Source organism: Danio rerio, chromosome 2 (genome assembly GCF_052040795.2).
Source record: "Danio rerio strain M-AB ecotype USA chromosome 2, GRCz13ab, whole genome shotgun sequence".
NCBI classification, from domain to species: domain Eukaryota; kingdom Metazoa; phylum Chordata; class Actinopteri; order Cypriniformes; family Danionidae; genus Danio; species Danio rerio.
The window spans coordinates 18,996,337-19,021,761 of NC_141022.1; the positions used below are offsets into that span (position 1 = coordinate 18,996,337).

General features: G+C 37.1%; 1 protein-coding gene and 1 long non-coding RNA gene across 9 annotated transcripts in view; one reads left to right on the forward strand and one right to left on the reverse strand.

The window, feature by feature from the left end:
- The window catches only part of arhgef4 (Rho guanine nucleotide exchange factor 4), a 160,672-nt gene that overhangs the window by 121,260 nt on the left and 13,987 nt on the right, over positions 1–25,425 (reverse strand). For 4 of the 8 annotated variants that reach the window (XM_087240631.1, XM_087240629.1, XM_087240624.1 and 1 more), the window contains exon 1: positions 18,491–18,637. The exons of the other annotated variants lie outside the window; for them this stretch is intronic. In XM_087240631.1, coding sequence (XP_087096757.1) covers positions 18,491–18,529 — 39 coding nt within the window. In that variant the 5' untranslated portion in view covers positions 18,530–18,637. Of the gene's footprint in view, positions 1–18,490; positions 18,638–25,425 lie in introns of those variants that run through there. 8 annotated transcript variants of the gene reach the window in all.
- On the forward strand, positions 15,991–20,465 carry LOC147837057 (uncharacterized). Its single transcript, XR_015478368.1, has 2 exons — positions 15,991–17,085; positions 17,281–20,465. It is a non-coding gene; the product is annotated as an uncharacterized LOC147837057 (long non-coding RNA).

Sequence of the window (25,425 nt, forward strand, 5' to 3'; positions counted from 1 at the left end):
CAGTCCTTGCTAATATGCGTTCCAGGTCGCCAAACCTCATTTGGTGGTTGAAATGGCATGACCTCTGTGACCATTATATTATGGTCCTGCATGAGCGTCTTCACCTATTCTGGGAGGCAAATTCATGTAATGCAGCATGTGGTTAAATCCTGTAAAGTGACACTAATGTAATTTACTGTAAAACATTACAGTAAGATGTTGTGAAATTCTAGGAATTTATTACAGTGTGTAGACATTCATAAAGCACAATATTGGACTCAACACAAGACATTTAATAAAGAAAAACTCCATAATTGTACAGCCCATTTGGAGCTCGAAAGCCCATCCACCTGGAGCTCAAGTCCCACCCACCTGGAGCTGGCTCTGAATTAACTCCATAACAAATGCATCAAATAATCTAAGTAAAGTTCTTACTGTAGTATTTCTCACAAATGTTATGAGAGATTTGCTTCCTTCATGTCTGTCACTGTGCTGTTTATCTGACTCAGCCGAAGGGCACACTCTGACAGGTAGGTGGGAACGGTGGGTGGGGAGAACCAGCATTAAAGGCACAGGCAACAAACACAGCTACACTGTGTTCAGAGCAGAGAATTCGGTCACACTTTACAATAAGGTTCATTAGTTTATGTTAGTTAAGGCATTTACTAACATGAACTAACACTAAACAATACATTTACTACAGTATTTATTTATGTTAGTTAATGTTAGTTAATGAAAATACAGTAGTTCATTGTTAGTTCATGTTAACTCATGGTGCATTTACTAATGTTAACAAGCATGGACTTGGATGTTAATAATGCATTAGTAAATGCTGTACAAGTGTTGTTCATGATTAGTTTACGTTAGTTAATGCATTAACTAATGAACCTTATTGTAAAGTGTTACCGAGAATTCTAATATTCTGATAATAAATAATAGGTATAATAAATAGTCGGATGAGTGTTTTGAGCAGAAACTTTGCAGACACATTTTGGAGACACAAAAGACCTAAATATTGAAAAAGGGGTAAAATAGGTGCCCTTTAAGTTATAATTCAGGGCTGATTCTGATTTGTTGGAAGAATGTACAGCCCAGCAAGAAAGGCAAATGTGCCCATTTCCTTGAACAGTTCAGCTCCAGCTGGTTTGATTAGGGTTACGGTGGCTAGTTGGCGATAAGTGGCGAGGAGCAGCGAGGCACGTCGAGGGCGTCGAGGAGAGTTGAAATCAAGTCAACTTTGACGTAATGAGCAAGCAATCAGAATGATGAAGTCCACCGCTTGAGAGGAGTTCAGAGAACACAGACCTTTGAAATTTGATTCAGACCACAGTTGTTCCCAAGAGTTTGACTATTGCAGTCACCAGATTTTCAATTTGCAGGGTTTTCTTATAGGAGCTAACATAAATAAGTTACTGGCGAGTTACTGATGTGAATTAATGTTATATAGATATTTATTTTTAAAAAACCTGACAGTACCTGTGACAGTACAAAACAGTATTGCTGCTTCAGGATATTTCATGCAACTTGATCTTCCATTGTTAAATGAATTTGATAAGAAGTGCACAACATTTACATGCTAGAAAGCATGTTTTACGCAGGAATGTGATATGCTGCAACGGCTCCTTTAAATACGAGATCAAGGTAGCGAATTTAGACGCTCTCACCACCGGAGCTGAAGGCAGACAGCGTTGTCGCCAGGGCGGCCAGAGTGACCTTGGACGCTCCACCGCTTTCGGTGTGAACGCACAGTTGCACTTTGCATGAAGGTGCAGTAAATATATAATTATTATTATTATTATTATTTATTCATTCATTCAATGTCTTGTCGGCTTACTCCCTTTATTAATCCAGGGTTGCCACAGTGGAATGAACCGCCAACTTATCCAGCACGTTTTTACGCAGTGGATGCCCTTTCAGCCGCAACCCATCCCTGGGAAAATTATTATTATTATTATTATTATTATTATTATTATTATTATTGGGATTGTACACCTCTGTAAATGATGTAGAATGATTCTCAGGGAATCTAACAGCTACAATAGTTCCAACAGATCTTAGCTGCATTATGTATTTGCTATGATATTCAGTATTTTAAAAAATACTAATAATGTGTAGTGGCTATAATATTTTATGTGAAATTCAACAGATGGACAAAAGTTAAGAAGCTAGAACTATGCAAAATAGCATGCCACCATTTCTGCTATCAATTAATTGTTGTTTGAAGTACTGTAGATTCACACAAGCAGGAGTGGCTTTTCACCTCAGCCTAATTTGCGTTTGACACCCCTGATTAATAGAACTTTAAGTGTCTGATAATAACATTCAAAGCAACCTTTCAAAATCCCTGACCTAATTTCATTTAAGCTGCTTAAAGATTAATTTAATTAAAACTCCCCTTTAAACTGGAAATTCCTGCAGCTCACCTGATCAAAGTTAGTCAGAAACAGAATCAATTATGTATAATTTGATACGTGTATTATGTATAATTTTTAACAAGGCACCCTGAGTGTCTCCAAATCCCTTTCTACCTAACAAGTAGGGAGAAACGAAGAGACAGACAAGACAGTTGAGGAAGATACAAATCAACCTAGAGCTTTTCACCACTATATACTTAACTAATACTGTTGCTAGAAGTCATATGAGACGATAAATGCCCCATGCATGAAACAGTTAGATGTACATTCGTTTAACAACCTGTATGCAACAAGACAGGCCTGTGTTTACAATATCTATGTTTATAAGGCTCAGAGCTGCTGGTTTGCACAGAGCCTAAACATAGCCCAAGATTCCTGCTTGACTCTTCCTGGCCATACATGCTATTCTTGTATTTGTTTGGTTGTACTCCACCAGCTGCATGATGATGCGACAGTTTGTAAGACTATAATGACACGAGGCTATGACGGTGTGGAAACATGGGAAACAAGTGCTGATTTAGAGGCACAAGTGTTTTCAATTTCTTTTCCTAAGGGAACTGAAGGCCAGTGCTGAATGCTACAAATGTCCTCTCCGTCACAGTATGTATACTTACTCTGCATATATGCATGCAATAGGGATTACATATACACTCGTTCACATGCATTATGGAGTACAATCCATTAATGTGTGAATTAAAAGATAAAAAACTAATCCAAAATTCACCTATTACATAATTTGCAATCAATAAAGAATCAATTCTAATTAGCCCCAATGACTCTAAAGACGTCTTCACACCAAGAAAGTCCATTAGTTCACTTACTTTGGTCCAGAAAAAACTATGTAAATTTGTTTTAATTGGTGTGGTCCACTTTCAAACTGCCCTTTATTTACTGTACGTGAATAAAACATTGTACACAACGCCACACTTGTGCTGAATTCAGCTGTTTATTAGATGAAATCTTTGCGTTTCTGTAGTATGGTGTCTGCTGTGCAACCATCAGCTTTGATGTCTGAACTTAAGAGCTGCCACAATCTTCTAATTAATTTTGTCAAGAATACAACACATCTCTTCGCTGATTTATATTTTTTCTTTAAATGGTTTTTAAATGTTCTTGTTTACCCTTAGTTATAGTTAAAAAAGTAAGAAAATATAGATTCCACAAAATAAATAAATAAATAAATACATACATAAATAAATAAGGGCGACGCGGCAGCAAAGTAGGTAGTGCTGTCGCCTAACAGCAAGAAGGTTGCTGGTTCGAGCCTCAGCTGGGTCAGTTGGCATTTTTGTGTGGAGTTTGCATGTTCTCCCCGCATTGCATGTGCTTCGGTTTCTCCCACAAGTCCAAAGAAATGGATTATAGGTGAACTGGGTAAGCTAAAATTGTCAATAGCGTATGTGTGTGAAAAAGTGTGTATGGGTGTTTCCCAGTGATGGGTTGCAGCGGGAAGGGCATCCGCTGTGTGAAAACATATGCTGGATAAGTTGGCGGTTCATTCCCCTGTGGTGATCCCAGATAAAAAAAACACAAAACCGGAAAGATAATGAATGAATGAATGAATGAATAAATGAATGAATGAATGAATGAATGAAGAGCTGACACAGACAACGACCATTTCTAATATGCATTCAGCAATTTTTTTGTTCATGTGTTTTTTTGTTCATGTGTCATGTTTTTCTCTGCTTCATTCTTTTATATCACATTTTACCTGTTTTTATGTTTTGTTTTGTTTTTACGCATTTGTATTATTTGTTTTTATTTTTATTTTACTTGTTTCTTTTATTCTTGTTTATGTAAAGCACTTTGAATTGCCATTGTGTATGAAATGTGCTATATAAATAAACTTGCCTTGCCTTGCCTTGCCTTGCCTTGCCTTGCCTTTTTGTGTAACATCAGCATCAAATCACCAAAGTTCAATTTTAAAACACCAAATGGGGGAAAGAACTCGAGTTTGATTCAATCAAACCAAACAAGAGAGGTGTGAATACACCGTAAATGAATGATATCTTGTGGCTTTCCCATTCATCTCAGGACCAGCCAAAGATTGACGGAATGTTAATTCACCTTATTATGTAGAACAGGGGTGCCCAAACTTTTTCCTAAAAAAGGGCCAAAGAGCAGACTTGATTGAGGGGTGTGGGCTAAATATATACCAAACCGTATATATTGCCATGGGTAATTTTCTAATTTGTTCAGCAATATTCAAAATTAACTAGAAAATGTTGCTTTAAATCATATTGACTTATGCAGTATCATCTTATAATGAACTTTGTAAAGTAAAACATAAACAATCCCATTTATATCACAAGCTCAATGCTAAATACACTAGTCAAGCTTAGTTTGATTTGCTCACAGAGGTCTTGTGCAGTTTGCTGAGAGTATTTATATTTTAAAAGTCTGATTCCTTTACAGTATTGAACCATTTAAAGTCAGTTGGCTTTTTTGTAGCTCAGTAATAAAACAAAGAAATAAAGGGTTATGTTAAATTCAAAATGACGATCAATGTCAAAGACATTCGCCTGAACCACCTCCTCACCATTCTACCTCTCTTTTCAGATGGGTCCTACTGTGAACATCTCTGATGTAGAAAAAAACATGCAATCCATAATACTGCAGACTGAAATTATGAATGTTGATATGGCCAAAATACATTATTAAATCTCAGAGTTCGTAGAGAACAACCAGACTGGTTCAGCTTATAAAAAAAAACTACAATAATTTTGGGCCCCTTAATAACCAGACACAGATGGCTTATCCAAAACATGCCTGTCAGTTCATTTCACTGTAAACCACAATGGCAGAATGCTGCTGAAAGGACACCATCACGATGATGGACCAACCAGCAGGTGCAAGAAGAGGAATCCAGCCTCTTAGGAGTTCTGTGAAAGTCCCAAACTGTACTGCATGTGTTCACCTCTGAGCAGAGGACACATGTATAGAACACTTACATCATCCCTTACTCACTGAAATCCATATGATGTTGTTACATAATGTAACTCAAAAGGAGAAGCTTTGAAGAAGGCCCATGCTGCTGTTTTCTATATGTTCATGACAGAGACCAAAAAAGAAGACTTTGTAGCATGATACAAGTAGTCCACATAACCACAAGGCATAAGACAAGCAAGCATTTCTTTTTTTTTTGTTTTTAAAAGATGTCTAATAGATGTCTTATAGACATCTAAGCATAGTCGCCTTGGTTAAAACAAGGCTAAATTTGGGCTGTCAGTACAAATAGCCCAAAATTAGACTAGTCATCAAATAAACAGAAAGAATGAATACACATATAAAGTCTGTCTAATCTGTTTATTTGACGACTAGTCTATAGTTTTGGACTATTCTTAGATGTCTATTAAAATAGATGACAGTCCAAGTTTAGCCTTGTTTTAGCCAAGCTGTCTACGTTTAGATGTCTACTAGATGCCTAGTAAACACAAAATTGTTTGCTGTGAGATAGCTTTGTGCAAGAAACTGACTTAAATTTAGTCAACATTCACTAAAAAGTCCCGATCACTCTTCATCTGTTTGCAATGTTGTGCTCCTTTTAAGAAAGTCACTTTGTTTCTGTTGTTTGAACCATCTTTTTAACTGCACTGCAAAGCTGAACCTAAAAATATGACTTGACAACAGTGGTACACATTAAAGCAATCAAAGCTGAAAAAATGTCCAACACTCCCCAGTACTTGACCAAACACAAACAATCTGAAAAACACACATCCGAGTTCAGCCAGAACTGAGCGACCTCAACCAGAACAAAGGAGGCGAGACTGAAACCCAATCCTTTATCAACGTGTTCCCATGCGGAGGAGAAGCTCTGACTCAAGATCAGTTTGCATTGCTGGCATTATCCCACCGCTCCGTTTAAATAAATCTACTTTGCTGTGAAAGAAACAAAGAGAAAGGGGAAAAAATGGGCTATCTGTTTCACAAACCCACAAGCCAACAACACCTGCACCAACAGCTCTGAATAACAAGTGCAATTCTTCCAGACAAATGAAGTTCCTGGTGAGCTGGAGGTGGAATTTGAAGTTGACGCAGACCTGTTTGTGCATGTTTTCTTGCGTCTTTGTTGTCAGTCTGCATGTGAGGTGGATTGTTGCGTCACAGGAAAGCAAAGGTGCGGTGAGTCGGTATAGAAAGCACGACTTCTTGGAATCTTAGTGCATTTTTTTGCCTTTGCCATTGTTGCCATGGCACAAGTGTTTGAAACGGCTTCGGAAAGACGAGCGTGTTATTCCTGTGGAATAAACGAGTCTGACAGACACGTTATTATTACAAGCGGATGGCCTCTAGGCTTTTTTGAAAACCTGCGTGTCAGTTACGGTAAGACCAAACAAAAAGGATGCTGTGCAAATAATCATTATATAAATATTTTTAAGAATACATAGGAAAAGAGCATTTCTAGAGTAGTGTAATACAAAAGTGTGTATGACATGTTATTGTAAGACGGAAAATTAATTAATCATGGGCCTTCTAGTACAGTTAGTTTAGAAACATAACATTACATAACACAACACTGATTGGCTGATGCCACCAGCAGTAACTACATTTACATGGACATCAGGAATCAAATTATTTGCCTTAATCTCATTAAGACAATAGTATGATTAAGGTAATCACGTGTTGCTTTTTGAATGTTCTTTTCATGATCCCGTTTTACATGTTGTAGCATATAGATCGATGAATGTCATAGCGTCAGCACGCTATCCACATTTCTTCTGGAGTTTTATGTAATTTTGGTCGTTTCATTTTAATTTGTCGACTTAAACTGCAGTTTGGCACTTTCACTTTCATTCAGCAACATTTCATGCATGCCCCCATGACAAATGGGATATTTTGGCGAGTATGAACTGCTGGAAGAGTGTTGTTTTGATGGAATTTGATACCACACGCCATATGGGGTAAAAAACTCTGCATTTTGCAATGCAGGTGTCAATGGTCCTTCACTGACTTGGTAGATGCAGAGAATAGTGTCAGACAGCCATGTGTGTGTATGGATTATCCTGTCGTGTGAGACGAAAAGTTCTACATGACTTTGTTTAGTTGACATCAAACTTTGGCTGTCACAGAACTTTCTTTCTCTGAACAAAGTCAAAACAGAATGTATTAGGTTTGGCAATTCTAACCTGCATAATGAGTCACCCTCAAATTATCTTAAGTTTTTCCCTACATTTTACCCATCTAGTTAAAAATTTGGGAGAGAATTTGGACAGTGTTTTAAAATTTAAATTCAGTGATAAAGGCTAGCTTTTTTTCAGCTTCGCCTTCTTGCCAAAGTCAAGCCATTTCTGAGCCAGTGTGACCTAGAAAAAACCATTCATGCTTTTATCAGTTCTCGTCTGGACTATTGCAATGTTCTGTATGTTGGATTTAACTAAACATTACTCCAACGGTTACAACTAGTACAAAATGCTGCTGCTCGCATGCTGACGAATAGCAGGGAATGTGAGCACATCATACCTGTTCTTTACTCTCTTCACTATTGTTGATTGTTTTTAATGCAGTTAATGGTCTTGCACCCTCATATTTATGTGAGATTTTAAAGGTCCATAAACTGAACAGGGCCCTATGATCTGCAGGTCAGTTGTTGCTGGAGGTCCCCAGATTCAGGTACAGTAATGGGGTGATTGTTCATTTTCAGTGGCAGGTCCAAAACTGGAACATCCTGCCTTTAGAACTTTGCATCACTAAATGTGGCACTATTTGAAGCTAAACCTAAAACCTATTTATTTAGAATTGTTTTTGATATTTTTAGTACAAAATGCTGTTTTATTGACACTTGTGTTTTCATTTAATGTGTTTTAATGTTAAATTTTTGTTTTTAGATTGTAAAGCACTTTGGGCAGCCTTTTGGTTGCAATAAGATGCTATATAAAAACATTGATTGACTGAGTAATAACGGTAATAGTTTGATAAAGGTGTTTACATGTCTGTACTGCACTTTAATAATGTGACTAATATCGGCATACTCCACATGTCTTAATACCATTTCTGTTTGTTCGATTATGACCCTAATTGGATTAATTTAATAAAAAAAAAAAAAAATTTTAAAAATCGCTGTTCACATGGTATTGCCTTAATCATATTAAAATCTGATTATTGGTGTCCATGTAAGCATATTCAGTATAGCGTTTCAATTCCTTCTTTTGAAACTATAATAATCTGTGGCAGGCAAAGCAAATAAAAAAAAAACTGAAACATTGTGGGAAATCAGAGGGACAACATGTTTGTCAACAGCAGTGTTGCACTGCTGCCTATATTTTGTGGAATTTTCTAAGTGGAATAATGTACGGACAACAGCACCACTATTAGGATTGCTTACATGCTTTTGTGCGGTAAACAAGACAAGGTAAACAAAAATGATATACTAATGATTACATAACAGAAAACATTTTTAAAAAGCATATGAAAATTCAGAGATAATATTGGTTGGTTGCAAAAAAGATTTTGCTGGAACACACAGCTTCCAAACGGCTGTCAAAAAGAAAAGGATGCAGACGTTAGCACTGTTTTTTTTTTTTTTTTGAAGATGTAGCATTCATTCATTTTCTTACGGCTTAGTCTTTATTTTAGAGGTTGCCACAGTGAATAAAACCACCAACTATTTTTTATGCAGTGGATACCATTTCAGCTGCAACCCAGTACTGGGAAACACCCATACACACTAATTCAAACACATACACACACACACACACACAAACACACACACACATACACTATGGACAATTTAGCTAACCCAGGGGTGTCCAAACTCGGTTCTGGAGAGCCGGTGTCCTGCAAAATTCAGTTCCAAGACATGCTTGGGCTAAACAATCAAGCTCTTACTAGGCTTTCTAGAAACATCCCTGCTGGTGTGTTGAAGCAAGTTGGAGCTAAAATCTGCAAGACACCTGGACACGCCTGAGCTAACCCAACTCACTTATACAGCATGCCTTCGGACTGTGGGGGAAACCAAAGCACCCGGGGGGAAACCCACAAGATCATGGGGAGAACATGCAAGCTTCACACAGAAATGTCAACTGGCCCAGCCAGGACTCGAACCAGTGACCTTCTTGCTGTGAGGTGACAGTGCTAACCACTGAGCCACCGTGCCGCCTGCAGGTGTAACAGTATATGCTAATTGCTATAGCTAAACCAAAATCTGTTCAAACAGATAGCTAGCTATAAACATACAGGAACATTTTGACAACTGATTACGTATTATATTATATTTATTTTTTAGGTAGGAGAATACTGTACATTGTTAAAGCTTTTGAGAACTGCGTTGCACTACAAATTGTGTTCAGACACATTCTGAAATACGACAGCGTGTGAAAATGTATGTAGGTTGTGCAATCTTTTGCATAGGGATAGTCAATAATTCAGGTATTGATATGAAATATTCAAAAATGGCAATTCTGTCACCATTATGCTGTTCCAAAGCTCTTCTACAAAAGACAAAAGCAGATATTCAGAAATGCAGTTGGTCAGGGTCTATGGAGGGCCATAGCTCTTCACATTTTAGCTCCAACACACACCTACTTAGTAGTTTCTAGTATTCTTGAACACCTTTATTAGGTGCATCAGTTGTGTTTAATTATGGTTAGAGCCAAACTGTGCAGAGCTGCAGCCTTTCAGGAATCCAGTTTAAGACCTATGATTTAAAGTAACTATTTCACTTTTGGCAAAACAGTGGAAAATTCAGGACATTACACTATCCCAGGGGTGGGCAAACTCGATCCTGGAGGGCCGGTGTCCAGCACAGTTTAGCTCCAACCCTAATCAATCACACCTGCTTATAGATTTCTTGTAATCTTATAGACACTGATTAGCATGTTCAGGTGTGTTTGACTAGTGCTGGAACAAAACTCTGCGGGGACACCGGCCCTCGGGGATCAAGTTTGCCCTTCCCTGCACTATCCCATTCATACAAAAAAAAATAGGGGTGGGGGCATGAGCAGATTGTACAATAATAACAAATGATATTGTACAAATTCATACAATTTAGCCTCTAATTCACCAAATGTTAAATAGATATGTGTTGCTATAAGATGTAATGCAACCAAACCACTAAATTCTGGTATTGCTATACTTGGGGAGACATTTTCTCTCCATAATGTGAAGAATAAAAGCACAGGGTTTGGATGTTATGGACTTCCCACAGATACAATGATTTTTATAAAGATTTTAAAACTGTACAAACTGTATATTCTGTTCTTTTTCTTCCCCCAACACTCACAGAAAACAATTTGCAGTTTTACATTTCCAAAATACTTAATTCTATATGATTTATGATTGTTTTACTGGTTTTGCTATACTTGTAGGGAGATTTGGTCCCTCCAATGTGATACCAGGACCACACACAAAGACATTCTTCATAATATCATCTTTCGTTTTCAAAAGACAGTTTTGCATGAAAATGAGTCAAATTATAATTGAAGCTTCATTTTGAAGGAACGATCAATTTTAAAACATCTTCTCAGAGAACATTTCCGAATATGAAAGAAACAAGAGGAGAATTTAAAATGGGATTTCTGGAGAGCCTCAAAGTAGCTCCCAGCAACGACTGACAACCAATTCCCTGCTTCATTTGTTGGCGGAAATTTCTCTAAGGAGCTGAACACATTTTAGGCAGCGAATGTGATGTATGTCGTGTTGTTACTGAGTGTGCAATCTTTAGACAGATCGCATGGAGGGAAAAAGAGGAGGTAGAAAGGAAGAAAGAATTTCAAACCACTGGACTTCTGGACAAAAGACAAGAACAGTAGAAAAAGAGCGGCTCTCACACTTAGAGAGAGTTGCAGGACTGCCAGTAAGAACACAGGGTCAGGGGACCTATGAAAAGCTTGCATAACTCCAGACAGGGGGGCGATATACTACTGAAGGAAAGCCCAGGAAATTACTTGAATTCTTGACATTAAACCACACTAGCACCACTATTTACTTTCTAAGGCCATTAGGGTGTAGTGCAGTGGTTCTCAACCGGTTTTGCTTCAGGACCTTTCATTGCACGTCAAGTGGCAACTTAACACAAAAGCAACAAAAACGTCTGGCTGAATATGGTTGAAATAATACTTTTGAGCCTACGCTGTGGATTGTACTATTTGAGAGAAAACCACTTCAGTCGCTTTGACATTGAGAAAGTGTTTCATAAAAATGCATCATGAGAGATTGCATGAAATAATATAAACAATATAAATGTGATTCTATGTAAAAACACATTTGCACAACTGCACCGGGGAGCACAGGAGAATGTCAAATATAGACAGAACAATATGTTTGTCTTTTACGCCAGTCACCACATACAGTGGACTGAAATTTACTGGCTTAAGTGAACTGAAATTAATGAATAACAATAATTTTAATAATATACATAAATATTTCATTTTTATTTATACAACAGTTCTGTCTGGTACTCGAATCTGATTGGCTGATAGCTGTGTGATATTCGTTCAGATTCCTTGCCCTTCTATGTTACTCCGCCCACATAGAGTGACAGCAGATCAATAAACTCACTAGTTTTACAAATATTGCAGCTGTTAGACAACGTAATGTACTTTTGAGGCTTTTTTAGTAGAGAATGTAGTTGTTTAGATTGCATCTATGCAGTTTATTTATAAGGATAATTTAATATTTATCATTTCTGAGATACAGCTTGTCGACATCCATCAGCCAGTCATTGAGCACAGCAAGGACGGTTGACATTTCGCCACAAGATGGTCACAGAGACTGCATAATAATCCCTTAGAGGAGAAAAGATTGGTGTATTTTCAAACTACAGGACAGCTGATCCAAAGATTACAAAATCGGTGGCTTTCTAAGTCGATCTCTCTCTCTTGTATGTTGTAGTGCTGTATTTATACCATAGTAACTGTAGTGTATTGAGTGTAACATGGGACTCACATATATGTATTTTGTGTTGGCCACTCTTTGTATAACCATGAGCTACTTTTTGGTTAGCCACCTGTTTCTAACGAGTCTCCTGTTTTCTTTACTGGTTCAGTGAAATGACTAGTTCAGTGAAAAGACAGAAATAATACATGTTTTTCCTTATCGCCAGGGCCAGATGGAATCTGCAGACGTTTTTTTTTTTGCTATTTCTGCGGAGAATTTTGGTAAAAATTATTTTGGGAGTGTTATTTTGGTAGAATTATTTTGGGAGTATCTAGCGGAGTATCATAACTAAAACCTTAATATATTGAATAAAAAGTAATAAATTACTGAATAAAAACTGAATAAATTCAGATTTACAAATTTACTCAAGTATATAAACAGAATTAATAATGGGCTAAAAATCTGCAGAAATCAGCAGAAATCTGCGAAATTCTTCGAAAAATCTTTGGAAAATCTGCGGAATTCTGCGAACGCAGATTCTGTGTGGGCCTAATTATTGCAAACACAACAGTAATCTGGTAGTGTTTGCACTGCTTTGGCTTTTTTGAGGTTAATTACTGTGAAATCCCGATTGCAAAACAGACATGCTGGTAAGATATGTTTGTAGACTGATGGCGTTTCATGCTGTTCAGCCTTGTAATCTAAAAAATTTGAGCGTGTTTGTCATCACTTTATGCTAGAGAATCATTCAAATACTAGCTCTAAAGTAACGCTGATAAAGTAGCAACAGTTTCTGCTGTTCTGACGTCAGCTGCAGATGTGAATGAATTGCAGAAGAAAGTCGTTCCTCATACAAGAGGGTTTTTAGACTACGATTTTTCTTTTTTTATACTGTATACACGATTATGCTGTCAAACTGTTGTATGAATGCAAAACATTTAGCTTAAACGTATCAGTGTGATGTGGCTGTGGTTGTATATTGTCACTGGTGGGACACTAAGGCACTCAGCAGTGCCGATATACAGCCATTTCACACTGCTACTCATGAGATATTACTATAATAATATATAACATAAGATAATATATATATATATATATATATATATATATATATATATATACATATATATATATATATATATATATATATATATATATATATATATATATATATATATATATATATATATATATATATATATATATATATATTAGGTACACTTTATTAGGTACACATGTCCAACTGCTCGTTAACGCAAATTTCTAATCAGCCAATCACATGGCAGCAACTCAATGTATTTAGGCATGTAGACATGGTCAAGATGATCTGCTGGGGTTCAAATCGAGCATCAGAATGGGGAAGAAAGGTGATTTAAGTGACTGAACGTGGCATGGTTGTTGGTACCAGATAGGCTGGTCTGAGTATTTCAGAAACTACTGATCTACTTGATTTTTTACACACAACTATCTTTAGGGTTTACAGAGAATGGTCTAAAAAAAGGGAAAACATCCAGTGAGTGGCAGTTCTGTACCTTGTTGATGCCAGAGATCAGAAGAGAATGGACAGACTGGTTTGAGCTGATAGAAAGGCACCAGTAACTCAAATAACTTCTCGTTACAACCCAGGTATCCAGAAGAGCATCTCTGAACGCACAGCACGTCCAACCTTGAAACAGATGGGCTACAGCACACTGAGTACCACTCCTGTCAGCTAAGAACAAGAAACTGAGGCTACAATTCACACAGGCTCACCAAAATTGGACAATAGAAGATTGGAAAAATGTTGCTTGGTCTGATGAGTCGACTTGATTTCTGCTGCGATATTGGGATGGTAGGGTCAGAATTTGGCATCAACAACATATGCTGTAATAAAGGTAGCAAAGTAAATCAATATTATTATATTATTGGTAATTTTTTATATTATTTGTATTAATATTTTAATAATAAAGTGCATAATTTCTTTTTATTGTCCCAAGAAATGTACTACCAATTCTTGAGTAAAAAACAATTTGAGAAAAAAAAAATCCTACACCAAAGTTTTTGAGGATCACATTAGTAAATGGCACACAACTGAATGCCAAGCACAGATACCATTCCATAAAAGTCCAAACTAACACACAGTGCAGTTAGTAATACTGCAAGCTGACTGAAAGGCTAATGGGCACACTTTGGTCTGAAAAAGAGGTCAAACTCCATTGCAGCTGTCCAACCAGGACACAAACACCAGCTTAAAGACCTGGCTGCTGCCCCAGGCCTTGTGGTCCAGCTCTGCAACGAGAACCAATCTTGAGGTGACCAATCATCCCTCTGGGCTTTAGGTTCCCACAAATGAGCTACTAGCTCCTGGCAATGTCATATTCCAGTTACTCTCAGTGTGTACAGCATGATCCAGAGTAAACCGGTGAAGCCAAAATACTCCAGCCTCAGATCCTGGACGGGAAAGCATCCACCCTGCAATTTTAAGACACGGAGAATGCAAGGGGCAGAACTGTGGACACTATGGGCACTGTTTAGTATTCGGCACCACTCAATCCCTTTTTGTCTAAGGAAAAAAAGAGCATTGACAGTTGGCAACTAGAGGAAGGAGGCTTTTGTAAGCAAAACCTAAGGGACTGTTACTGTAAATCAGGTTCACCCCGGGACGCTTCTCTGGCTCTGTATGATTCGGGACTGTCTGGGGGCCTATGGGCTGGCAGGCAGTACAGGGCGAGACCGGAACGTTCCACATTTCTTTTCCCATGGGACAGTCATGACCCCCACACAACACTAAAACAACACCACACCTTCTTTATTATTCAGAACCGTGGTTTGAACACACTTTTATGACTGGCTACACGCAAAAAATGTAATCCACGATACAAAAAAAAACATCAACAGCTGTTTCATGATAGACGCTGACAGCTGCAGAATGCTACTGTACCTGATGCAGCAACAATTCCAGCAGCATGAGAACAACAGATATTTTCCACAGCACTTCATAGTTCACTCCATCCCAATGGGAGGAAGAAAACATGATGTTGAAACTTGGTTTGTGCAAGACATTTTAAACAGTTATGGCTAAAAGCTGCTCGGCTCTCTTCTGTCCTTCTTCTGTTTATGCTTTTGGCAAACGCAGCCATTTGTGTTCAGTTTTACTAGCAAACTATTTTACAGTGCCATTTAACACTTGTAGCTGTACCTGCTGTGATGCTAAATCAGTGGCCTATAAAAGACTGTTGGTTTATGGATGGATGGTGACCTCTGCTGCCTTTGTTTGACTGGCCTTTAACTCTGAACTCAGCAGGGGTTTAAAATAGCCTGTTGACGGGCGCATCAGATCAGTCTAAAATCAGGGGGAGCTCAATCAGATATCCCAGCAAGATGTGAGCAAATAAAGAATCCCTTATTCACTGCTTCAGCCCCACTAATCCGACAGGAAGACTAGGAAATTAAGTAGGAAGTAGCTTTAAGGATGAATAACAAATTTGTATTGTTTGAGTCTGCTTGTTATGTAATATCTTAGATCCAGTGTTTTGGTGAATCTCATTAAAATGGTAAAGATCATATCTCGTTTCACCTCATAATAATAAATCCTGAATTATTTCTGATATTAAGTTTTAAGAGTCAAATACATTTTATATTGTACTATTATGCCACATCGAGCTTAGTAAACTATCAAATTTAAGGATTAGTGTCACAAATTTGTTTTATTTAATGTCATTTATAAATCCTTCCAAAAACAAAAATGTGCTTTGTATAAACACAATACTCTTAGTGTTAGGTGACAATGACAGCCATAAAGTTTGGTGTGAATAGGTAAAAAAATAATTCAAATAAACTCACGAATGCTGCTTTATGCTTGCTACGAACATACAGTACAATCTCAGGGATTGTAAGGCAATGCTCAGCACAGTGAACTATTTACCCAGTCATGATGCACTCTGTAAATCTGAGATGTAAGAATGTGAATATGCTCAGCAAAACAGTTCTGTATATTATGAACAAGATTTTCATACAATTACACATCAATGAGCAAAACGGTCCAGAGGCAGAATAAATAAAGCAGTCCAGAGGCCATAAGCAGCAAACTCTACAGAGAGATTCAGATCAAGTGAAACAATGATTTCCTAATACAATTGAAGTTTTTTTTTACTTAAAATATTAAAAAATCATTTAAAATGATTATATCAATCATGGATTTATTGGTTTATAACCTTTGGCCATTACGTGGCAATGTTAACAAATTGAAGTAATGCGCTCAGGGTTAGGTGACAATAATGCTTATAAAATTTGGTGTGAAAAGGTATAAAAATAATTCAAATAAACTCATAAATGCTGCCCTATGCTAGTTTAGAACATACAACCTGGGGGATAGTAACAAGATCAGCTCAGCAAAACAGTTCTCTAGCATATTGTCAACCATATTTTCATACAATTATACATTAACTGTTTGTGTATTCGTATAATAGATTTGCGTGTTTACTGTAAAATTCCTGTGCATCCCTTCTAAATTTTTTTCCTTGATTCTAATCCAAATTGATCAATTCTACTAAAGTGTCACTGATTTGTTTTAGCCAGCTGAGAAAAGTGGTTTGTGTATTACTTCCTGTATTTGTATTTGTGTATTATTCTGTATTTCACAACACGTGACCTGTGATAGTTAGCAGTTTTTAGAATTAATATTGTAATATTGTCCTAAAGCTAAACATACACTGAAATCTGTCCATGGAACTGTTCTCATGTCATTTCTATTGAAATTTTATTTTATTTTAAATTTTTTTTGTGCTGTTTGGCTGAATTAAATGCATTTCCATAGGATTACTAGACTGGAAACACAAAATCATCTAACTGTGTGACATTAATGACCCAATTGTACTCGATTCACTCATTTAAGCCAGAGGTGTCCAAACTCAGTCCTGGAGGGCCGGTGTTCTGGATATTTTAGTTCCAACCCAAGTTAAACACACCTGAATCAGCTAATCAAGCTCTTTCTAGGTATACTAGAAACTTTCAGGGAGGTGTGTCAAAGGAAGTTGGAGCTAAACTATGCAGGACTCCTTCCAGGACTGAGTTTGGACACCCATAATTTAAGCAGTCTGTGTCAAAGTACTTTTGAATTAATCACACGCATTCAAGTTAACACAAAGAAAAAGGTAGAAAACTTGCATTTATAAATGCATACGGTATTTACATTTTGCTTTTAGTTGTTTATTTTTTGCTTTGTTATTTTAAATCTGTTTACATATTTTAACATTTTTCCATAAAAAAATAAGCAGACGTGTAACTTCAACTATATGGTAAAAAAAAAATCACAATGTTCACCCAAAAAAATAAAATGTACTTACTATTTACATTTTCTAAAGTGGTTCCAGATTTTAATGCATTTCTTTCTTCTGTTAACCACAAAAAGATATTTTAAAGAAAGCTGAAAACATGTGACCACTGACTTTCATAGTAAGAAAAACAAATAGTAAGGAAGTTAGTGAAGTTACAGGTTATCAGCATTCTTCAAAATATCTTCCTTTTGTGTTCAACAAAAAAGTAAAAGGAAAGTGAATAATGCCAGAATTTTCATTTGTGGGTGATCTATCCCTTTAAGCATCTATTTATCATGATACATCATTGAAATATAAGATAATTACATAAAGTGTAAAAATATATACATAAGTGAAAGTGATTATGATTTTGTTAGATTCACCAATGTATTTGATTATGCAGAGCTGTCAAATCAAAGACTAGACTACTATGTTTATGTGTGCAAAATTTCATGCAGTTCTCAGAGGCAAACACATAATTCTTAAAGTGGGTTTAAACTAAATCATTAAGATTTGAGCACAGTAGCATGCAACCTATATATACAGAAACACCGGATGCGATTAATAACATAAACATAAACTATAAGAGTCCCTCAAGAAATCCCTAAGATTGTTAAAATAATCTAAACAGTGGAGTTTTATTGAGTAATCTGTCCAAAAGTGAAATAGCCTACTTATACACACAACAAATTATTGACTCAGCAACGGCAGAGCACTACCATAAGAGTTCCTTCTATAATGGATATCATCAAATCTATTTGAAACACAAAAAAATTGCCGACTAATCATTGTAAAAACAAAACACATTAGCGACTACATTACAACGTGGTGTAAAATAACATGGCTGAACAAAGCACAATGTGTTGACCCCAATTCGGGTGTCTGCTCTACAAAGTGTTTATTTACTGTATTAGACTTTTAAAGTACGGAAACAATGCAACACCATCACCTCATGTCCAAAAAAGAAAACTAACAGTTTCTCAAACATACCTGTGCCATGTCTCTGTGGTCACAGCCTCTGTTTGGCATCCTAACAGCCCCTCTTGTCAGAAAGCTGATCTGAGTTCAGCCAGACTGGCTCCCAGAGTCCATTCATCGCCCTGACTGCTCCTCATGCACTCAGACTTACAGTGCACTCACTCCACAGCCTGTGGCTCGAAAACAGTGACACGAAAACAAAGGAGGAGGAAGCCCATCCCAAAACTGAGTGAAAGAGGGAGGAATATAAAAAGAGGAATCGGAGAAAAGGGCCAGTCAGGACAGCCTGACGGTGCTAAGAAATTGAGGTTTCCTGAATAAAGAGAGAGAGAAAGTCCACCAATCAGAGCAGAGCGGCTCCCCACCTCCTTTTCGCCTGGAGGATGCTAATCATTTCTCAGTGCGGTCTGACAGGTAAAGTCGGTGCGCTTCTTTTATTTCCAGGAGAGTGTGCTTGCATGGCAGCGGATCCTCGTGAGATTTATGCAAACAGGCGCTAGGTTTTATAGATAAAACATGAATACCAGGTGGACAATAGAGCAAGGAATATAAAACGTTTTCTTTCTGGTAAAAGAGAATAGTTGGAGCTTAGAACTTTAGATTCTCTATTACCCCTTTATAAACAGCTTTGGCATCTCTAATTATTTTAATATGACTGCTATCAAAGAGAAGCCAAATCAGAAAGACTAATTTCTGAAAAAAATCTGGGTTTTTGAATGAGCAGGTTAAGTAAATTATTTAAATACATAAAGAAGTTTAAAGGATTCTATCTTAAAACAAGGCGTCATGGTGGCACAGTGGGTAGCACAAACGTCTCAAAGCAAGAAGGTCGCTGATTCGAGCCATATCTGGGTTAGTTGGTATTTCTGTGTGGAGATTGCATGTTCTCACAGTGTTGCTGTGGGTTTCCTCCGAGTGCTCCGGTTTCCACCACAGTCGAAAAACATGTGCTTTAGGTGAATTGAATAAGCTAATTTGTCCGTAGTGTATGTGAGTGAATGAGAGTGTATGGATGTTTCCCAGTGTTGAGTTGTGGCTGGAAGGGCACTCGCGGCATAGAACAGATGTTGGATAAGTTGGTGGTTCATTCCACCGTGACGACCCCTAATTAATAAATGGACTAAGCAGGAAAGAAAATTAATGTTTAAATTAATAAATTTTAAAACAAAACGTGTATTTGAATGAATCAGTTAAGTGACTAATTCAATAACTTGCTCTTAAAAAGGTTTATGTGATTTGATCTTAAATGAGTGTTTTTTTAATAAATCACTTAATAAAATACATAATAAAAAACTGCAAAAGATGCTTACGTGATTCATTTAGATGAATCATTTTACGTGAATAATAATTTTATAAACTGCTTGTTTCTAAAAATGTTCACATGATAAATTCCTGAAATAATCACTGTTTCTAATGTGTCATTAAAGAGGTATACAGAAAGATATTTATCATTAAATGCATAGATGGACACTCTTGTTGTCACTTTTTAAAGGGGTGGTCCAGAATGTTATTTTTAAGGCTTGGTTGTGTTAATAAGATGCAAAGCAATGTGTGCTCATGTTTAACTTGAAGGAAATCGTGTTATTTTTTCATAAATCTCACTTTGATTATACACAGCTACTCAGCTAACATGAAAACGACTGTCATATTTCCTAGTTCCTCTAAAAGGCCCACCCTCAAGTGACTCTGATTGGTCATCATCATAATATGCTGTGATACGCCGATCGGCTTCACGTCACGCCCTGACAAGCACGCGCGTTTTGTGTAAACAGTCAGTCAGTCAACACGTGTCTGTAACGAGTGAAAATGGGATGCGGCTCCTTTAACTGTTTCTGTGCCTTTTAGTGTGTTTATGCGTGTATACGATGAAGTATTTGTAACACGAGAAGCGCATGTGCGCGGGAGAGATTTTTATTGTTCTTTTTCTCTCATGCTCGGATTAAGTTATTTTCTGTGGTGACAGAATAAAGCACAAGATGTGAGATGAGACCTTTGTGAGCCTGGATTGATTTGTTTTTGATGTTACACTCCAGTTGGGAAATCATTGCTGTATTTTTTTTAAATCAATGCGTTACAGGACGTCTTTCATGCATATGCGGAATATGCCTGTGTAAGTAACATGAATCGTTCACATATCTTTTGCGACTTTATTGTCCGAGTTGTAAAACGCATAGCATAGCTGCCTATAGAGAGAAATTCTGCCGTCTCACACAGAGAGACGCAGGTGCTGGCCAAGAGTGCGTGTATGTGTATGTGTGTGTGTGCGTTTACAGCCGTTTGATAAATATGGATTTGTAACGTTAGCTAAGTCGTTAGCGGTTACCATAATTTCCCGTTGTTTACATCTTTGCTACAACACACCGTTAAAGTTAGACACTGTACATGTCATGATCAATTTTAACAAATAAAAACACTTACAGGTCATGACTCAGAGTTCACAGCGTCTCCTTGCTCCATCTTTGAGGAGATTTTAACTGAATCCAGCACTGAACTGGGAGAGATTCTGGAAGCTGTGTTTTGTCAAATCATGCTTGCTATGTATTTTATAGTTCTCTGGAACATAATTAATATTGAACTGTAAGCACTTCTGTGTTTGGGTCGTGTCATTTGGAAGCCCAACAACAGAAACAGAACAGCTCTGTGGAAACAGCAGGATGGCATTTCTCTCTCTGCAGTAACGTTACAGCGCCTCTGGCCACGGCCTTTACCTGCGCAGTGTGGGATGCGCAATAACGAACTTTTGTGATCTCACAGGGGGCGGAAGTATTTTTTGTAGTCCCCAAAATTCGTTAATTGTAGGCGTTGCTAAGCTAACTCTGTACAAATCAAGGTCTCCCTTTGCATTAAACTTTGAATATTTTACATTCAGAGATGCTGTTTATGTTCACACAGCTACATTACACATCAACTGAAGTTTAAAATATAATATCGTAGTGGACCACCCCTTTAAATTTTAAATCCAACAATTTTTGTGACCAACTTTGCTGTTTTAACAAATTAAAAATCCTTCCAAGTGCCCCTTTATTTTATACCAAAGTCCCTTAAAGGCAAGTCATTTAGTCATCTTTGAAATGCCTCTCAGGCAGTATGCTCGGGTGTTCAGTCTGAATGGGGAACATCTAATTCTCCAAAACTATTTGCCAAGCTTACGATTACTTTATATAATTAAAATCACCAATAAAATTAAACAACAACCGTCTAAAAAAATTTTAATTTCTAAACGTTTTGATCAAACAAAATCGGCATATTTTCAGGTTGCCCGAGCTAATGCACATGCGCACTCGAAAGAAACAAGATCACGACACCAACCTCATTTATGCGGTGTTCTACACATTATCATCCTCTGGATAATGATCATCTGAATGTGCTGCACTTCTGATGTAATCCACAACTTGATCTTGATAGTGAGTCTCCTCCAGAAATAACAGTGACTCTTTGTATACAAGTTTGTGGGCGTTTGACTGTCATTAGTTAGTTGCTGTCATGTGATGTGCGTTTGACAGGACGGACGGACTGTACCTCGCATCCGTTTCATACAGATTACAAAACAAAAAAGCTTTTTCAAGCTTTATTTGTATCTTTTTCTTATGTCTGTGAAGCAAGTATTCACTGAGATTTCAGTCCGTTTGTTGACCAACAAACTATTGTAACAGCACACGTTTGGTCCAAGCTTCTCTCCTGAAGAATCGTCAGTCTACAGCAATCAATGATTGGCTCCTGTACTAGTAGGCACGGCTTCATTCGCCATATTGACCACATGTCTTGTGTATTATAGTCTTTATTTATACCCACACAATACACAATTACAAAAGGAAGAAAGCACAATTTCCCACTAAAAAGGCTAAATACCTTTAACTAATAAAGACACAACAAAATCACGTTCCACCGGTCAGCATTTATAAATGCTCCCTGTTTAGTCCACCTGTGTGGGTTTTGCTGCTTCGAGGCAAAAGGAAATAAATAAACAGTGTGCCAGCACAAATCTGGCACACCTCCTGCAGCCCTGTGCCCGTGGCAACCACCGCCAAAGAAGAAGAGTGTGCGTGAGAAGTCGCTTTATTCGAAACGGAGAGCGACTGAAAAGTAAAGCAAGCACTTCCAAATCTCTTTGTTTGGGCCATAACGAATACCCCTGAATAACTGTCTCTCTGTGTCTCACCTAGCATGAAGAAGCATGAATCCTGCACAAAATACGAACATATTATTCTCCTAATGAATGCAGCCACCAAATGAAAGCCCATTGTTCGGGGCAGACATGTGACTTTTATTACTGCGAGTGATCAAAATCAGTTATTCAGTGTTGGGCGGGCTGAGGGGGAGCGAGCACAGAGGGAAGTTGTCAGTCAGAAGCTGAAAGAGGTCACAATGCGAGTGGGGCGGCTCATGATAATAAGCAGCTCTTTCCGACGCCTGACTGATTAACGGACCACGTAAAAATGTGCCCAACTTCACATGTTCATGGACAAAACACACTGCCGTTCCTGCCTATTCATAGACAAAAGACAGAAACGGTACAGCTACCGTCAACTCTCTTTCACATCTCTGTGGTTCCCAGACAATTTTTAGTGTGTACAGTAGTGTTTAAGCCATTGTCTAGTGAGAGTAATTATGGAGCGTGTATCCAGAGAACTTTACCCAGGGTGAAGTTTACCCTGGCAGTCCGCAACTATCATCCGCTTACCACATGAGAGCTTGCCTCCGCCAATGCAAGCGTCTAAAGCCAGTTCTGAGGTTCAGCGCTGGGTCAGGAACGATGTGACAGGTTGCTCCTCTGGTCCACAAACAAGAAGGTCAATGCTGGGATTTCAGAAGATTATGGACTATTATTAGTGCTGATGTGGGAGTTTATGACTGATGCAGCATTATTTGCATGTTTGTGGCATTATAACTCATGCTTCTGGCTTGCGCTGCCTGTAGGGCACAGCCCTTCAAAGCATATTTCAGAGGAGCATGTGACTAGAAATCCAAGAATATGTCTCCGGGCTTGCTGAATATAATGGTATGCCGTTTAACGCATGTAAATAGTTAGTAATGCACGCACTAAATATAACCCTGATTTTTATAAGAAAGCAAACTTTACAGATTGCACCTTTAGATCAGTGTAAATCTTACAAGCATGCAAGCGAATCTACAGTTTTACGGTGAGCAGATTTCTTCAACACATTTCTAAACATAATAGTTTTAATAACTCATTTCTAATGACTGATTTATTTTATCTTTGCCATGATGACAGTAAGTAATATTTTTCTAGATAATTTTCAAGACACTTCTATACAGCTTAAAGTGACATTTAAAGGCTTAACTAGGTCAGGCAGGTTAGGATCATTAGGCAAATCATTGCATAACGATGTTTTTTTCTGTAAACTATCGAAAAAATATATAGCTTAAAGGGGCTAATCATTTTGACCTTAAAATGTTTTTTTTTTTATTAAAAACTGCTTTTATTCTAGCCAAAATAAAACAAATAAGACTTTCTCCAGAAGTAAAAATATTGTCAGACATACTGTGAAAATGTCCTTGCTCTGTTAAACATCATTTAGGAAATATTTTAAAAAGAAAACAAAATCAAAGAGGGGCTAATAATTCTGACTTCAACTTTATATAAATCACAGAGTTAAGGAGAGAAAGCCATAATTCTTAAAGACTTAACGCCCAGGAGAAGATTTAAGTGACACAGGTGAGTTTATAACTGTAAAATTAGTGCAAGCTCAGACATGAAGAGGCAGATTAGAGCTGAGCTGGAAAAGCATGAAAATCTACTAGTATTCAATCTTCTAAAAAAACATTTTTTACATTCACTTTAGAGTAACTTTCACTATTGAAATAATTAATCCTTGTTTTTTTATTGTACAGTATATTCAATTAAATGTATGCAGCCTTGGTGAGCTTTAGCGATTGCTTTTTTATGCAAATCTTATCAACCACAAAATTTTGAATGGTGGTAATAATCAGTGACCCTGGAAAAACCTTAATGGTGTCTGCATAAAGACCTCATTTGAAAGAAAATTAAAGCGGCCAAAGTTTTCCAAAATAAGCACTACTGGTTCGATTATGAAGGAGGGAAACATACATAAATCATTCAGACAATGACCGAAAGATGTGCGTCCGACTCTCAGCGTGAATGCAGAAATCTGTGAGAGAAGCACAGAGAGGCCAAGATCTTTAAGATGGAGAATGGAGTAAAGATGCAGTAGACAACTAAGCTCTGCATAAAACTGGCTTATAAATAGGGTGGCATTACAGATATAATAATCCATATGTTTCATAAAGACCATGGCATTGTAAAACAACAACACAACCTGAATTATTTTACATTTTTTTTAAAGATCAAATGAATTTATAAGAAAGTCTTATTTGTTTTATTTTGACTAGAATAAAAGCAGTTTTAATTTTTTTCTAAACCATTTTAAGGTCAAAATTATTAGCCCCTTTAAGCTATATATTTTTTCAACAGTCTACAGAACAAACCATCATTATACAATGACTTGCCTAATTACCCTAACCTGCCTAGTTAACCTGATTAACCTAGTTAAGCCTTTAAATGTCACTTTAGGTGTATAGAAGTGTCTTGAAAAATATCTAGTCAATTATTATTTACTGTTATCATAGCAAAGATAAAATAAATCAGTTATTAGAAATAAGTTATTAAAACTATTATGTTTAGAAATGTGTTGAAAAAATTGTCTCTCCGTTAAAAAATAAACAGGGGCTAATAATTCTGACTTTAACTATATATCCATGCCTAATATGTAATATCCTATGGCCAGAAAGTGTTAAATTTTTTATAAATTGTTAACATATTGATGTCTGTGATGGAGCATGTTCAAAGACTGTTGTGTACACCATGCATTTATTTTTAAAAATCACTTTAATGTCTATGACTAAAAGAGGTCATAAACATATATTTTCTCAGTTAAACTGAGTAGCGGCTGGGACCCGGAAACAGT